Source organism: Mchenga conophoros, linkage group LG2, assembly GCF_057382185.1.
Source record: "Mchenga conophoros isolate Kocher_MC1m ecotype Shallow Benthic linkage group LG2, M_conophoros_male_GT1.1, whole genome shotgun sequence".
NCBI lineage: Eukaryota > Metazoa > Chordata > Actinopteri > Cichliformes > Cichlidae > Mchenga > Mchenga conophoros.
The window spans coordinates 28,959,068-28,976,572 of record NC_140527.1 but is presented as its reverse complement, the minus strand read 5'-3'; the positions used below and the strand labels follow the sequence as shown (position 1 = coordinate 28,976,572).

The 17,505-nt window shown below is 39.9% G+C and overlaps 1 protein-coding gene and 1 pseudogene across 2 annotated transcripts; one reads left to right on the top strand and one right to left on the bottom strand.

Moving 5' to 3' along the window:
- Positions 1-838: 838 nt before the first annotated feature.
- On the top strand, positions 839-12,952 carry reep2 (receptor accessory protein 2). Its single transcript, XM_085292638.1, has 8 exons — positions 839-1,103; positions 3,024-3,096; positions 6,219-6,295; positions 6,558-6,678; positions 6,782-6,895; positions 8,115-8,295; positions 9,519-9,679; positions 11,020-12,952. Exons 1-8 carry the CDS (start codon positions 1,072-1,074, stop codon positions 11,089-11,091), a joined length of 831 nt encoding a protein of 276 aa, XP_085148764.1. The 5' UTR covers positions 839-1,071; the 3' UTR covers positions 11,092-12,952.
- Positions 12,953-13,750: 798 nt separating this feature from the next.
- LOC146582182 (uncharacterized) lies at positions 13,751-16,499 on the bottom strand (annotated as a pseudogene). Its single transcript, XR_014888479.1, has 5 exons — positions 16,301-16,499; positions 16,032-16,060; positions 15,343-15,438; positions 14,873-15,158; positions 13,751-14,701 (listed from the first exon to the last, which is right to left on the bottom strand). The product of XR_014888479.1 is annotated as an uncharacterized LOC146582182 (transcript).
- Positions 16,500-17,505: the final 1,006 nt, after the last annotated feature.

Sequence of the window (17,505 nt, the reverse complement as noted above, 5' to 3'; positions counted from 1 at the left end):
TCCCACACTGCTTCAATAATGTTGAGGTTTAGGGCTTTGGGGAGGCCAATCCATGACTGATAGTTCTATTGTATGTCTTTACTGCATTGGCAGTATGTTTGCATTGGCTGAAGTGCAGTCCCAAACCAGTCCTTGTTTGACTTGAAAGATGCAACATTGGTAGATCCCTTGTAAATTTTTTCATATGTTAGTTTTAAGTGGCTTAATTGAAAACAACACAAACATTCCTCTGACAATGGTCGGGTACAAGGACTGGATTGAAAATCGCTAAAGAAGCAGCCACTTTCAAAAGAAAAACCTTGAAAGACCCACGGGAAGTCTGGTTCCTTAGAGACAAAATATAAAGTAATCAGTGGTACTCTACAGGCTACTTACTTTTTGATAAGTTAACCACTCAGTTTTTTGCTTAACTGAGTAACTGTTATCAAATGTTTAAACTCAGTATCTTGTGGGACTGTGTTTAGTGTGTTTACATCTTTAAGTCTTCAGAGAAATGTTGAATCCCTCTCTTATGAGCCTAAATCATTTATCCACAGATCGGTCTCATGGACATAAAAAATAATGATCATAAAAAGGAGACCAGCACTGTGTGGGTTTTCACTAGGATAAACCTGGTATGACTGTGCTCGGCTTTGGTCCTTGTCAGTGAGCAGACTGTGATTGCACAGCAAAATTATGAAAGAAACGGATGAAATCAGTTCTTTAGTAGTTTAATAACCTAATGTAGATGACTAAAGTTGTATTGTGCGCCACTGTTGGTTAACTAGGAGGAGCACCATGGGCCACATTTTGAAGCTAAAACTACAGATTTATCAGAGTGAGTCTGGCCCTTTAAGAGCCAGTCGTGTTCATCAGCGGTGGTGTTGGTGGTGATAGAGAGCAGAGCAGTCTAGAGCTACACACTGCAGAGCACATCTCCAGCTGCTGTTAGCCTACCTGACGGCACAGCAGCCTTCTGGCTCTCATCACAGCTCGTCCTGGAGGGGAATGGGGGCCACCTAGCCCGCTTACTAGCCGACTAGATTTCCTAGAAGCTGGGGGGAAAGCCTCGAAGGCTGGCGGTCCAGCAAGATGGTATCCTGGATTATCTCGAGGATAGTTGTGTGAGTATGGGCAGGGTTGAATCTGTTTTTTTTTATTCTTAAACACCATAACGGCTCCTTTCATCAGCTGTGTGATGCTGAACGCCGACTAGCTAGGCTGTCCGTTTCTTGTCCTTTTTATACATACACTTCACGTGTAGGGGAAAAATAAATACATTAGATATCCTGGCATTCAGACAGGGGCGTTTAAAGCTCCTGTGTTCAATAACCACAGCCGTTTCTTTAATCAGCACAATGATGCAGCACAATCTGCATCCAGCGCTTGCTAGCCGCTCGTAGCTAACGCGGGCTGGCTAGTCAGTAACTGTAACCACCTGACAGATAATGTGTTGGCAGGGAAAGTGCAGCCTGTTTAACATGCCAGCCTCGCTGCACACAAGTAAACAGACTCCGAGCTGCCAGCCACTGCTTTTTACTTTTAAATAGCCCTCTGTGAATGTAACTAGGCGCCGTACCAACACGAGTTGGTAAAATGTGGTGCAAGGCTAAAGAAGCCCAACAGCCCAGCCAGGGATGTGTGTCCATCCATTCATATGCCACTAGCAGTGGGGCTTAATAAGACGGACAAGCGGTATCAGCAGATCACTTCTAGGCCTCCACCTGAACACGCCACATCCACACTGTGTGGATGACTCAACTAAAGCCAGCTGTCGTTATCTTGATCCATTATGCAGACACTTCACAGTGCTGCACCGGTGCTGTCCCATCTCTAGTGAAATGTCCAGATACTGTGTGCTCATCAACTGCTAACCTTAAAGTCGAACATCATGATGCCTTTGGAAGGCCCAGGTGTAGAAATGATGCTTCATCCCTATAAATGTTCTGCTTTTCCTTGATTACATAAGCAAACTGTTACTGTTATTGGCTTCCAGCTGCCTGCATCTTCCACTTCACTACACCTCAGGTAGTCATGTGTCTACTGAAGGCAAACAATGTGACTTGAATATGCATCATAATGCCCGCTGATTATCCAGCACACAAGATTAGTCATTTCTTGTCTTTGTGCTTTAAATGTGCATCTGGCCCAGTTTTTAAAGGGTGGTCAGCCTGTTTCTTTTCTCCTGTTTTTACAGCTAGTTTATTAGTCTAACCTAAAGAAGTGAACACTAAAATATTTCCTAGACTGAACAAGAGGACAGAGTGACTGTAAGGTCAGTAGTGTGCTTTCAATGAGGACACAAAGAGGCACAGGGCGTCTGCTCTGGGAGCCCGCTGGCTTGGAGGCCTGCTACGAGTCATGTCGGCTCACTGTACGGAGCAGCACACATCACTGAGCAGCGTAGTCGAACACTGGGACAGAAGACCTACTTAAGGAAGGGGGGGAAAAAATAATGCTAGGCTACCTCTGTAATTGGCATTCAACCTTTATTTACATTAAGGGTTTAAATCCAGCTATTGGTTTGCACTGTAGGCAAACTTGCATGGCCCTTCTGATCTGAGCTCTCCCTGCTGTCGCCTCACTCAGCGTTCAGTATCCTGTCAAATCAGCACATATCAGCACAGTGGCAGAGGATGCGATCAAATGCACATCAAAAACAAGGCTGTGTTTGCACAATGTCCCAGTGTGCACGTGTTCTAACACATGGTGACCCACCCCTGGTGGAAACTGTGTGTTTTTTCCATTTTAGCTCACTGCAGTCTTCCTGACTCCATTACATTGTTTCTACTCATTATCAGGCCACTTTGTTTTGACAAGTCACTGCCCAGCACTTCTTTCGTGGCATCACCATGCGGATTAAAACCACATAGACACTCGCTCTGCTCAAGTACATGTCGTCCTTTTGTGTTTCACAGAAGCTCAGAGCAGATGTGGCTGCTGTGTGGGAGTGCGTTTGTGAGGTGTCAGAGTCAACACCCAGAGGCCATGTTCTCTAGCTGAAGCCCCTTCCTCTGACCCAGTCTTGTCTGCTTTTTTTGCAGCCTTGCCTTTGGGACGCTCTACCCGGCGTACTCCTCGTATAAGGCCGTCAAAACGAAGAATGTGAAGGAATATGTGAGTATAACCCCTGGTTACTAAACTTCAGCAAACAATTTTTGAGCTCTGTCTGCTCTGTTTGACCTTTAGGGTGTTTTGCCCTGAGCGCCTGCCAGCTATTTCTCCTCTAATGTGTTGAGAATCAACATGAGGCAGAGAAATGCTCTGTTTCATCAGAGCAAGCTTATTAATTTCTGTTGTCATGTTTTCTGCAATGCCCGTTCCGTTTCTTTGGCCGTTATCATTTGAAGACTAACAAAAATAGGAATCATGATCGGGGTGTTCCAGACAAGGCTAGAGGCATGGGATTGCAGTTTAACTAGGACACACCAGCCTTCATAAAAGAAGGGCGTTTATGCACCATAAAAACACTAAAAGACGGAACAAATCCTGCACTTTGGATTCTTCCTGATTCTTTTTCCGTTCTGCGTAGATCTTTATGAAGTTCTGATTTATAAACCTGAAGCATTTATTGTGACAGGACCTTAAAATGTGGGACTTAGTTCAGGGTATTTTAACGCTACCCTTGCTAACATTATATGAATTTACATGCAGCTCCTGATAATTGCAGGGTCATGTTGTGCACTGTATTGTGAGAGCCTATCGGGATGAATTGGACTGAGCACTAGACAAGTAGCTGGTTGTTAAAGACAATAAAAGGTTGTCTGTAAAGGTTAAAGCAAATCCTATAATTCGTGTTAGGATGATTAGATGATGTCCCAAAGAGCTTCTTTGGCTATCTGCAATGTTTGGCTTCCTCATTTTTCAAGTGCTTTCAAGTTGAGATCTGGTGACTGTGGATGAAAGTCCGTGACAGTCGACACTCTTCAGTCTTCTTTTTGGTCTAGTCGTAGTTCTTGCAAAGAGATGTGGTTGGGTGATTTATTCAGCTGCTGTAGGAGTCTTTCTAAAAAAAGGGCACCAACTGAAGGGTTTAGCATGTTAAGCACAGAGTGCACTTGGGTAAAGTTGATGCAGTGGAGGCAAAACCGTCCCACAAACATGTTTCCGTGTCGGTTTGATCTACATCTACAAATCTTATCTTTTGTAATCTATGAGCTAGGGCAACAGTGACAGAAAAGAAAGGGGGGGTGCAAATGCACAGGAGTTAACTGGAGAAACAAGAGGAAGACTAGATCACAGCCTAACAAAGATGCAGAGAGGAAATCCGGATTAGGAAAATACTCAAATCTCCAAGCAGTCTCTCTCATGGATGCTGAAGGGTCTCTTCAAGGGTTGGATAGAAATACATTAGCAAGCTTTGCTCTGACCTCACGTCTCTCCGATGGAAACAGGAACACAATCTTCGGCAGTTTCATACCCCTATCAGATGGATGCATTATGATCGTGTTCATCACTTGCTGGAAAATACAAATCAAAACAAAACAGGTGCTGCAGCTTCAGAGTGTGGTTGGAAAATCTGCGCCAGTGCAGAGTTAGTGCTGGAGAGCTTTACACTTTCACAGCACTCGACATAGTGGACTCTCCATGCAAACACAAGAGGAGTGAGCGGTGTGTGTGAGTAGAGGTGTTATTGGGGTTGTTGGAATTTGTCCTAAATTCACACTAGGAAGAGGGGAAATAAGGCGCAGGGGAACTCAGTCGAGACAGAGAATGAAATGCAGAAAGCCCTGAAAACATTCAGAATGAAGTGGGGGCGGGGGCGGTGGGGAGACTAAGATTACAACAATAAACCAGGAAGAAACACTGGAGCATGAAACTGTTTTTACTTTTCAAAATGACTCAAAATTTCAAATCCTCAAACATTCAAAAAAAATTTTTCATTTTTTTCTTTGTCATTTTAGACCCCAAAATGTATTTTGTTTTAATAGTTAAACATTATTTATTTATTTATTTATTTCACAATTGCAAATGATTCAGACCTGTAAAAATTGTCATATTTTTAAATGGATGTCTGTGCTGGATCCAGCACTGAATAACAGACTGTATTGCATTGCTCAAAAATAATTCAGGGGCACAAGTTTAACTCATAAACATGATGTGCCCTCCTGGAGGAGCTTTGAACATGAATGTACCTTTTCATGCTATAATTGGTTACAATGAGTGTAGCAAAAAGCAAAGCTGGACACTGATCAGTCAGGAGAGGATGCTAGACTGTTGTCTGTATCCAGGTGGTCTTGTTGTTGCCTCTCCTGTGGGCCCGTTGAAAGCACCTGCACCTGACTCACAATGGTTTAAGCTTCCTAAATGGACAGATTGATATCCCTGAAGTTTAACTGACTTTTTTTTAAAAGAAACATATATGATGAGATTCCACATGAATGATTTGCTTTGGTTTAAAGTGAAATAAAGGTTCCCTGTAAAGGGCTCAGTCAGTCTATTGGATGTTTGGACTAAAATCCAAAGGATGAAGATTGTATGAAACTGCCCGACCCTTTAATACAATAATGTTTCATCGTTCGGAAAGTGCCTGGGTTTTTGATCACTGTGGATATTTTTAAACACAGCTGATTGGGGCTCTTCCTGATTACTTCATCACTGCATGAGAGAGAGGTGGGGAGATGGCAGCACTCTGGCCCTCAGCCTAGATTTGCACTGGAGAACAGTCTCCTCCTGGCTGGTTACTATGGCAACCCACCCTCTCAGTCGCTGCTCAGGCAGACGGCCACAGAAGGAGCGAATATGGGGCGGGGAAGTGTGAGAGGGGGAGAGAAGGGAGACGCCATTTTTAGAGCTGCTCTCATCCCCGTTCTTCTCTTGTTTGGCTCATTTCTAACGAGCCAAATGATCCACCGTTTGGTGCATTCTCGCGGCTGCGTCCCCGTGGCTTGTTAATGTCTTTAAATGCACCATTACCACTCAGAGCTGTTCTTATGTTGAATGTATCAGTGTATTTGATAACTGATGATTTATCTGATATTAGCAACGAAGTTAATTTGCCTGTAAATGACCAGTTTAGAAGATGACTCGCATCTCTCTTTGTCTCAGATGTGCCCATGCATAGTGATGTGATGCGAATGGACTGAAGCATGTGTCCGATTTCTGTGTAGGGATGTCTGTGTGCGTAACCTCTGTTTAGTGCCACGTGTCTCAGCACATGCGAACTGGATGCTGTGGGTTTTCGTGTACTATTTTTAATCATGTTCTCTCCCTCCGCGTGTGTGTGTGTGTGTGTCCAGGTGAAGTGGATGATGTACTGGATAGTGTTTGCATTGTTCAGCACAGCAGAAACAGTCACAGACCTGCTCCTATCATGGTGAGTCGGGAGCTGCTTGTGATTGTAACCCTCTTTCTTCACGCGCTTATAATAAATGAACCACTTGTAAAATTAAAAAAAATCAATAGATGCTTTAATGTTCTGCTGCTGATTTTTAATACAATAATCTCTTGAAGGATCTTTTTTGTTTTTTTCCTACTTTAGCATCCTAATCTATACACCACTCATGCATACCTTTTGCTCAGTGTGTTGTTTCCTTTACGTCTCTGCCGATTGATTAACTCTGTGTTTAATTATCCAGGTTTCCATTTTACTTTGAGCTAAAGATTGCGTTTGTGATCTGGCTGCTGTCTCCGTACACCAAGGGCTCCAGTGTCCTCTACCGCAAGTTTGTCCACCCCACCCTGTCAAATAAAGAGAAGGTAAAAAGAAAAAGCCCATCAAAATCTGATGTGAAGTCCACACTGAAATGATATGACAGTGTCGTCTCTAACTCCTCCCTGTGTACTGTCCTTTGTGCTGCAGGAGATAGATGAGTACATCGCACAGGCCAAAGACAGAAGTTATGAGACCATGATGAAGTTTGGAAAACGGGGTCTCAACCTGGCTGCTAACGCTGCCGTCACTGCAGCCACCAAGGTGACTGTGTTTAAATGTACCCACATAGATGCCTCTGCTTTTCTGTTTGCATGTGAAATACGAACTTCGGCCAAATGGTAAATAATGTTGTTATTAACTCACTTGTACAGCTAGAAAAGAGGACTGAGATGACTGTCAGTAGTTGAGCTTCCTCTAACAATTAGTCTAATAATTAAGTGGGCTCCGAATTTATTTTCTAAATGAGTTTTTTGTTCTATTCACGGAAGAACATTAACAAACGTCCACCAAGCCAGCTCACTCTGTGGGCAGTATTTACTTTAATGGGACCTCTTACTGTAATGTACATAATAAAGTGACAGGTCTATATATATAATCTCTACATCCCCAGATGTGTATGCTTTCAGATAAGAGTTTTAAATAGCTCTACATATCATTATTAGCACTTTGACCTTCAGATCAATGTATAGATCTTGAAGGAGAGGTCAGAGTTTGACATGATATTTGAAATCTTTTTATTTGTTGACTATACACAACACATTTGTAAGAATCACAGTTTCTAAGGTTTAAGGCTTTTTTTTTTTTTTTTTGTTGGTTTTCAACCAATAAATAACTAGGATGACCTTTCATGGTGGATGTGCATTTTATGTGACCAGGTGACTGGACTAAATAACTTTTTCTGACTTTCGTCAGATTAGCTGTGCAACTGTAATAGTGAAGCGTGCTATTAGATACTGTACAGTTGTTCTTGTAAGCTGCGAAACAGGAAGTTGGCGCTACTAAATCATTCTGTACTAAAGGCTTATAGCTGCTGCAGACACTTGTTCTATATTTATAGTAAAGCTTGTTGTTTGTTCCTTAATACAAAATTCCATATTAGTTAAACATGCACTCTCTAACATTTGTCATTTGTCCCAAACACAGGATCACAGATTGCATTTATCAATGTCCTCAAGTATTCACACACATTTGTTTGTAAAGGCAAATATTGTCCGTGCAGCTGCTTTTTTATTAGAGCTCCACTTGGAATTTATTTTCATATTGATTACCCTGTTGATGATTCTGTTTAGTGAGTTAAATAATTGTAGCCAAAATTCCCAGAATCCAAAGTGGGGTCTTCCAAATATTAATCAGCTTCACCACATAATCATTGGCAGATTTTTAAAAAATGAACTTTTGAAAACTGTTTTCTTCTGAGCTCTAAGTAATGGTGGTTTTGCATATCTAATATGCCTGTTTTTGTTCCTGCTGTGACGCCCAGGGGCAGGGCGTGTTGTCAGACAAGCTGCGGAGTTTCAGCATGCAGGACCTCACTCTCATCAACGCTGACGACGAGCTGGCTCTGCACACTCCCGATGCCCGCATGAGACGGGACCCCATGGATGAGATGAGCTCGGGCGCGAGCACCCTGCCCCGGGCCAAGAGCACCTCTGCACGGCAGAGTAAGGCCGCACAACACGCATCTCCCACACGACATCAGCAGCAGCTTCACGTAGAGAAACACGGAGTCGTACACAAGTGCATGAATACACACAAGCTGTGTTTGCAGCTTGCTGACTGACCCAGAGCGTGACGACGAAGACTTCCTTTATTTAACTTCAGAGCAGGACTGGGACTACTTCGGCCAAGTGGAGTCATGTGATTTAAAGCACTGCAGGGTGGGAAGAAAGGGTGGGGAAAGAAGGGTGGCTGAGGGAGGCAGTGCAAAGAGGATCGAGCCAGGGTGAAAACATGTGATTCCAGTGGGAGGGGAGGCTTGGAAGGAGGTCTCTTTGTGTCTCGCTGCACTGCCGGCTGGCTAACTGTGTGGGTACAAGCTGTGAGCTGAATACAGAGAGACACTGAAACAATGAAGTCACGGGGCCGAGTGGTGCATTTTAATATGTACAATGCATTTTTTTTTTTTTTTCTTTTTGTTCATTTACACATGACTTCTAAAACCAGACTGAAAACAGCTGAAACAAAACACTGAAGTCAGAGTTCAACTGAAATCTGCAGTGGCGTTAGTAAATGAGTAGACCCTAACTTTTATGAACTAGCAAGTTCAAAATTATTTATTTTGGAATACTTTTCTTTTCTTTTTTATTCTAAATGATCTGCAGATCATCACTAAAGTAACGAGTTGTAGCTTTGCAGCTCCTAAAGTTGCTGTTTGGGATTTTTCTAATTTTATTTAATAAAACACTTTTTCTATTCTAGATGTCACACAAACAGTTTAGTTTCCTTCCTAATTTAACATTTGCAAAGAAAACTTTGTAATCTAATGGACCAGTTCTTCTGATTTTATGTCTCCCAAAAGCAAAGGATAAAAATGATTTCACAAGCTAATTTGAGTCTCTGGAAAATGGGTAAATGAAAACAAAAAAACAAACACATAAAAAGATGGAAGTGACTCCTTTTTTTTCTCTTTATTTTAAAACTGGTGGCTGTATGTTATTAAAAAAATAGATAAATGGAAGTCTCCACTAGGTGGCGTCAAAGGCTCTGTCTGTGATGATGCACTGGTTCAAGGCTACACCAAATAAATCTGTAAATTAAGCAGTTCTGTGGCAGCAGTAAAATGCAGAAGTGTGATGTTTGGTGTCTCTCAGATCATGTGGTGATGTCACTCTGAACACTCAGCTTCTCTCACTGACTGTCCATCAATCTCTGTCCTGTCCTGCAGCTCGCTCTGTGGCAGCCCTTATTGATGACACATCGTCCCAACACAGCTCTGACCTGTCAGACACAAGGACCGAACACTCTGATGAGGATGTGGGAGATAAAGGGCACAAACGCAGTACCAGTGTGAAGGCAACCAAGAAGCCTGCTGCTGCTAAGACAGAGGTAGGGCATACACGCTTTGTAGATTTGTCAATCACAGGGCAATTTTCTTAAATTGTATATTACAACAGTCACTAGCCACTTTAAGTACAACTTCAAATGCTCATTACCCAGCAACTGCATTTAGCCATGTAGACATGGTCAAGATGACCTGCTGAAGTTCAAACTGAGCATCAGAATGAGGGAAAATGTTGTTTAAGTGACTTTGAAAGTGATTTGTTTGTTTTGTGGTGCCAGATGGGTTGGTCAGAGTATTTCGGAAACTAAGGTTTTCCCACACATTCATCTCTAAGGTTTACAGAGACTGGTCTGAAACAGAGAAAATATCCAGGGGCTCTACAGTCACCCGATCTCAGTCATATAGAGCAGCGGTACCCAACCCCCGGGCCACGGACCGGTACTGGTCCGTGAGTTATTTGGTACTGGGCCGTGAGAGTGAGACTCGGGTGTGAAATGTTTGGTTTTCAGGGTTTTTATCGTTTTTTTATCGTTATTTTGTTATCGTTTTTTTTTTTCGTTAACTCTGTTTTCCTGGGTCTTTTCACGTGTGTTATGAATAAATCTTTTTTTTCGGTACCGGTACTAGTTTTATTTTGTTGTATTTATGCGTGACACCTTAAAGGCCGGTCCGTGAAAATATTGTTGGGCACAAACCGGTCCGTGGCGCAAAAAAGGTTGGGGACCGCTGCTATAGAGCATCTTTGGGATGTGGGAGAATGGGTGTGGACAGAAATCTTCCAGCACCTTGTTGAATCTGTGCCTTGAAGAATTCTGAAGGCAGACGAGGCCCCAGCCCTGTACTAGCAAGGTGTACCTAATAATCTGACCAATAAGTGTAGCATTGTCAGTATTTCCTAATATTTTTTTCTTCCTCAACAATTAACCTACTTTAATTTGGTAATAGTAATATATGTATTTCGTTACTAATAACACAGTTCATTTCCAATAAAACGGTGATAAATGATTTCATGTTGCACACATTACCTCTTGACCTACATTTAGTTCTGACCCACAGATTACATGTATGCTTTCACAAGCAATTAAGTGGCCTGTGAGTTCATATAATCATACCTGTAATTACACAGGCAAGTGATACTACCTGCACCAACTGTATATACATCAGATGTTCCTGTGGTGTTTTGCAGCATCAACAGTTCACTCAGAAATCACACGCTGCTCTTTATGGAGACTTTGTTTTCACTGTTTACACAGATGAAACATGCTTTGAGCAGAAGTTACAATGCAACTAATACTTGTACTCTTGTTAGTGAAACCACTCATTTTACCAGTCTTTGATTGATCAGCTTTAGTAATCTCTCTTTATTTTCTTCTTCTGCGGCCAGACTCAAACCAAGACAGTGAAGAAGCCAGTGAAGAAGAAGACGACAACTAATAACGCAGAGACGCCACCATGAGTCCTGCAGCCCACACATGCACTGGCCTCCGCTCGCTCCACCCACAGCCTGCAGTCCCTTCCTCCTGTTTGGTGTCCACACAAGCGCACATATACACTTTACATACATACATTCATTTTAAATACAGTTCTGTTAAAGTTACAGGCCCTTGTTTATGTCTCGTTCTCTTTAAGGAGAATTTAGCTGAGATTTAACTGAGACTTTTTTTTTTTCTTTTTAATTTCACACAGGCCACAGTCTTCAGCTAATCTTGACCTGACCGTGTGATAGAAATCGTCCAAAGTTTGTCTTTTGAAGCACTAAAAACTGGAACTCTGGGCTCTCAGTATTTTGCCATCATTTTAAACTAAGGAGAAAAAGGCAAAATCTCCTTTGAGGCCTACATTAATTAATGAGTGGATGAGTGTGTCCATCCTTACTGCTGTTAAGCTCAGCACACCTGTCACTCAGGACCAGCCTGTCTTCACTCTTTTACAGCAGTGTATCCTGTCTTTGTTTAATGTTGAACTAATTCTTTTTTCTTTTTTGCGTCCAAAGTTTCATTGTTAGCTTGTCCTCAGCCTGTTTCCTCTGAGTGAGTCTGGCTCTGCCACGTTCAGGTCTCACTCTTTCACGTCAAACACAGTGCTGATGATGAATTATTTGTTCAGTGCTGGTTTTGTGATCCTCGGTCTGGACGCTACTCTGAGGTCATATGTAACTATGATCTGTGATGTTAGTAATTAATATGATCAGCTGTGCTCAGCTGGATCTGTGAAGGCAATGCTGCCAATGAGTGATGACTTTCATGCTGGTGTTTTTGAGCTAACTTATCCACTTTCACTACAGAAGTGATGTTTGTATATCATTTCCTTTCAACATTACACAGTGACTCAGCACCTCTGCATTTTCTTTTACTCCTATCCAGCTGTGTGGTGACACTTGACCTGATTATTAGCATTTCTGCACATTGGAAGCTTGGATGGACTACAGAAATATGTGAATAGTGACACAAATAAAACTACTGCGAGTGATTATTTTAGTCTCAGATATGGAGGGAGAGTGAGAGCAGGCTGTGGGTGTTTCTAAAGTTACTGGACTTCTGGTTGTCAGCCACTGCGTTAGGTATACTGAGTACACGAGAGCATGAGAGGAGGTCAGTGCTCATTACTGCTGTCAGCAGTGTGACTCTTGAACCAGTAGGGGGAGCCAAAGCACACCTCCACTGTTAGCTGAAGTTGCTGAACCACATGTAAACACCAACATGTAAATAGTAACCTTGACTGTATATACAGTATGAGCTTGCTTGCCTTATTCATTCTTTGGGCTTAAATCAGTTTTTAATCATTTCTGTGTATTTTTCATTCTTAGTCTTGACAAATCACATGCTCTGACTGAGACCAGAGGAACCTCAGACTTCAGTAAAGACTTCTGGTAGTAGAAGTGATTATTGAATTTTAAATTAACATGTTTACTTTTCTCCTTGAGACATTTAACTCCATCTCAGTGTAGGGAATCAGCTTGTAAATTTACATTTTATCTTTGGTATTTTAGGGCCAAAACTTGGAAACAAAACTTTTTTTTTTTTCCTCTTTTCCTTAATTTAATGTTTACACTGAATAAAAACACATCACATACTGAAAAGACATTTTGTGTTATGAAGAGAACATTCTTCATTTTTATCTTGTGTCATTTTGAGATATTTATTGCTGATTATTTTGAGTTTAGAATCAGTATTGTATACAGGGACGTTCATTTGTACCTTGTTTGTGTCAGTTATCAAAGCTTCACATCAAAGAGGATAATTTCATGTGCCGGCACAGTGGTACCTAACAAGGTCATGTAATGGTCAATAAAATACTAATAAAGAACATTAAATTTTTGTGTTTCTGTGGATTGTCCAGCTAAATGATAATGGTATACACAGCACTATGTGGCATTAGCTCAGTTGTTTCTATTGGTGGCCTCTCACACCTCACTGAAGAAAGACACTAATTTTAACTTCCTAAAACCCGAACTTTTCCATGGCATGCATTTTTAATGTCTCTTTGCTATTTGGGCTGATTGGGACCTGATGAACGTAAAAAAAACAAAGAATCGCCTAATATTTTTTTTTTTAATTCTTTTTCAAACCTGACTTTTGTTTCTGAGAAAAATGAGATCCACATATGAGGACATTTGTTTTCAATTTCCATAGGACAGTGGCAGTATAATGTTCTTGTAAGTAGATATCAGGCACTTGTAGAGCAGAATTTAGTATTTTGGTCTAGACAACCCAAAATGTGATGTCCATATATGTGGACGCCAGGTCCTAGGAGGATAATGTTTTGGCTGAAACTTTGACAACAAACTATTTAAACTGTTTTTTAACAACTTTTTAAAATTTGTATTTTATTTATTTGCTTTTATTTATACATCGAAGACTGCAATCTCTGGTAGCTCACTGTGGAAGCTCACCCTCTCTCTTAGTTTAGTTAATTGGTGGGTTTGGGTTTGAATTCTAACCATGACTTTGATCTTTGTCACTGTTTTGATTCTGTAAACAGACAGATGATGAACACTTTGAAGAGGAAACAAATATCAGTACTAAATTGTATTCTTACAGTGTCCAACAGTCTTTATCTTATGGTGCCCTCAATCCAAAGCTCAAAAGAAAACAACATAAGATGCCAAAAAGTGGTTGTTTTACAGGAAAGTTTTAATAAAGCAAAGGGGGACTGAATACAAGGAGATAGAAGGATGACAGTAAAACAACTGGATAGCTGTGAAATTACATAACATGCTAATTATTCCTCCAAATACATCCAAATAGCAGTGAGTATTCTGTAAATGCATTTGTTGTATTGGTTATTCAATTAACAGAGAAAACTGTGAGGAATGTGGTGAAGGCGGAAGAAGCCTCTGCTTCCTAGAATTGACTCCAATTTCTTTCTAAAAACAAAAGAGATCGCATTATTTAAATCTTCTCTAATGCACTTTTTCATTGATCCCATAAAAGTGTTGTTCTCCTTCAGTATTTTATAGATTTCTGCCTGTACTTTTGGTGGCGATTTGAAGGAAACGTGATGAGTTTCCTGTCCACTGACCAAGAACTTTTTAAGCAGATCAAATGAACTTTCTGCCTCCTTTAAAAAATTGGATGCGGTTTGAATATCATCATTTTTAAGTGTCTTTATATCAATTTTCTCTTTATCCAATGCCTTGAGGAGCTTCCTTTTGGTAAGTTTTGATTTTCCAATTCACTTTTAGTGTTTTTACATTTTTCAATATAAGAATTAAAACCACTGTTGGGAGATGAGATTTCGTCAAATGTAAGATAATTAAAATAGTTTGGACCACATATGCCATAGGAATGTGTGAATGCCACATCAGTGAAGATTTGATACTTCTCGTACCATTCACAAGCTTTGCGCAAAAGCTGAAACATACAAGGGTTTTTTTTTTTTTGTCAGTCCTTTTTAAACACGGGCTATTATATGAATATATAAAAAATTTTTTTTACCTTGTTTCCATTTTTTGATAGAAATTCAACCAATTTTTTAATTATAAATTCTTCAGTATGGGTTTTGTTTTTTGAATCTTGGGGAATTTTTTCAGAAATAATTAGGGTACCATCTTTCATCAAGATCAAATAATTTTATTTGATCTTGATGAAAGATGGTACCCTAAAACTGGTTTATTTTATTTTTTTCAAGACAAATTGGAATTTTACTATTTATTGCTCCTTGAGGCCAAATCAAGTTCCGTACTAGCATTATTATTATAGATGTCTTTAATTTGGGAATCCTTTTTAAACATCGACACAAAAACGTACAAATGGGGTTTTCTGCTTCCTGTAATTTTTCCAGTCATCCATCACGCGTTTAAAGATGTTTGATTTGTCGGAATATTTTAATTTGTCAGGATTTATTAAATTAGATATTTCTTCTATGAAACTGTCGATTTTCTCTTTTATTTCATTATAATTATTCACATTTATTTCATTTAAAAAATTAGGATACTTATTTTGCATAACATGTTTGATTATTTCATATAATTCCATATTATTCTCCGGACTTCCAGGCTCCTCCTGCTGCTGGCCTTCGTTCCTGAATAATAAAAAAATGTTTAAATTAATCATGAAAGAAAAATGGTGAAAAATTATGTAAACCTATAACTGTTTGGCTGCCCATAACACAAAAAAACATGTAGCTGCAAACTGCTAAAGTACCATTAGTCTGTTTCTTTTTATTCGATAAATCCTTTAAAACGTACACAGATTTGAATACTTACTGAATAGTTACGCCATCACCAACAGATAAACAAGAACTCGAGCCAGGGTTGGGGGAGGGATCTTTGTTATTTATTGGGGTCCCAGATTTTACCAAACTGAATTGAATAACATGTAAAATACAACCATTAGGTATTTAATTTAATTGTTGTATTTTGCAATGTGTTTAACCTCCTAGGACCTGGCGTCCACATATGTGGACATCACATTTTGGGTTATTTAGACTAAAATACTCAATTTTGTTCTACAAGGGCCTGATATCCACTTACGAGGACGTTATACTGCCACTGTTCTATCAAAATTTTAAACGAATATCCTCATATGTGGCTCTCATTTTTCTTAGAAAAAAAAATAAGGTTAAAAAAAAATCTGGTAATTCTTTGTTTTTACATTTATCAGGTCCCAGTGTGACCAAATATCAAAGAGAAATTAAAAATGCATGTCGTGAAAGAGTTCGAGTCTTAGGAGGTTAAAACAACTTGAATTCAGAGCAAGTTGGAACACAGAATTCAATTTGAGTTAAAGTACGAGTTAAAGTATTACTGTTAAATAATCAAGATAAAACAACATGAATAATAAACACTGATAAATTCAAAGATATTTATCCCACAGTTACCCCACAATCTTATTACTTGTACTTTTCCAAGTTCACGAGCTGTTTTGACTATAACACTTTGTTTCATAGGCTTACCTTTGTTGATCATGTTCATGAAGATCCTCCTTTGTGGGAAAAAAAGGTTGATATATAACAAATTGTTCTGTGTAATCTGCCGTTTTGATCGCACAATTATTGTTAACCAAGAAGATTTGCAAAATTTGGCTGAGTCAGCAATTACATATCAAGGAGAGACGACACCAGAGATGTACATTTACATGGGTCAAAATAATAAATAATATCTGACAACATTACGTAGAAAAACATGAATTTTGAAAAGCAAGAAGATTTATTGCTGCACTTACCAGAGGTATTCCTCCACCAGCTTCTTGGATACAAGGTTTACTTTCTGAAGTGAGCTTGTGTTTTTTACTCATTATAAATTTTGAAATTTTGCTGATAGATCCCTCCCCCGCGCGTCGACTTTGTGAAGGACTTTTACTACTGTTTAGTTTTTTTTTTATCTAAACCAAATTTAATCATTTGGTTTAGATAAATGGGTGTTCTTTAGCCCAGGCTTTATATACTCTATCGTCCCTTCCCTTGGCCAATCAATTTGGAGAATCTGCTGCTGGAATGCTGTTTGTCAAGGCTGAAGGGTTGGGGCAACCAAGCAAGCACCAGTTTCTTGTCGCTCTTTGCTAGGAAGTATTTATAGTGAAAATTAAGTAATTAACACTGCATCTATGCCTCCTTATTCTGTATTGTTTCTTAAAATAGTTATTGTCACTGCACAACACTTCTTGTCCAGGTTCCCTCTGTGTTGCTGAGGGCATCTTTTATTTGTGCGCGTGCTAAGTACATTTGTTAACCAGTGTGGGAAGACCAGTATAAGTAAAGGTGGCAAAGCCGCTTAGAGCAGCATACAAACTGCCATAGATTCTGGTGCTTTTGGAAAGCAAGAGAAAGTGCACACCTCAATATCTGTCTGTCACCTCAAAGACACAGACAACAGCTCCACTTTTAAGATCAGACTTTACATTTTTGTTTTTAATAAAGCATGTAGTTAGATCAGCTGGATAAGGTGACCATGAATCCTCCCTTAGCTATGCTGCAAAATGCTTAGGCTGCAGGAGGCTTCCCATGATGATTTTCTTCTTTACTGTTCTTTTACACTCACTGTGTGTCTATACACCATTCGGCATTTCATCATAAGTCAATATTAATCTCTGGTTCTCTTCCACAGTGTGTCATTTGTGCTGTCTTTCTCCCCTAAGCCACATTTGCAGCAGGTGGCTTCTTCTCCGTCAGCTCTGTTCTGCTGGAGGTTTCTTCTTGTTAAAAGGGAGTTTTTCATTCCCGCTGTTGCCAAGTGTCATTCTCTCCATTATTGTCCGGTCTTTACTTTAGAGTATAAAATGCCTTGAAGCAACTGATTTAGCACTACATACTGTAAAAAAGGTAATTGAATATTTTCTTGTAATAGATTACCAAATAATCTGAACATTTATTTTAAACTAAAACTGCCTGTTATTATTGTATTGCTTTATTTTTCATTCCAGTTTTACTT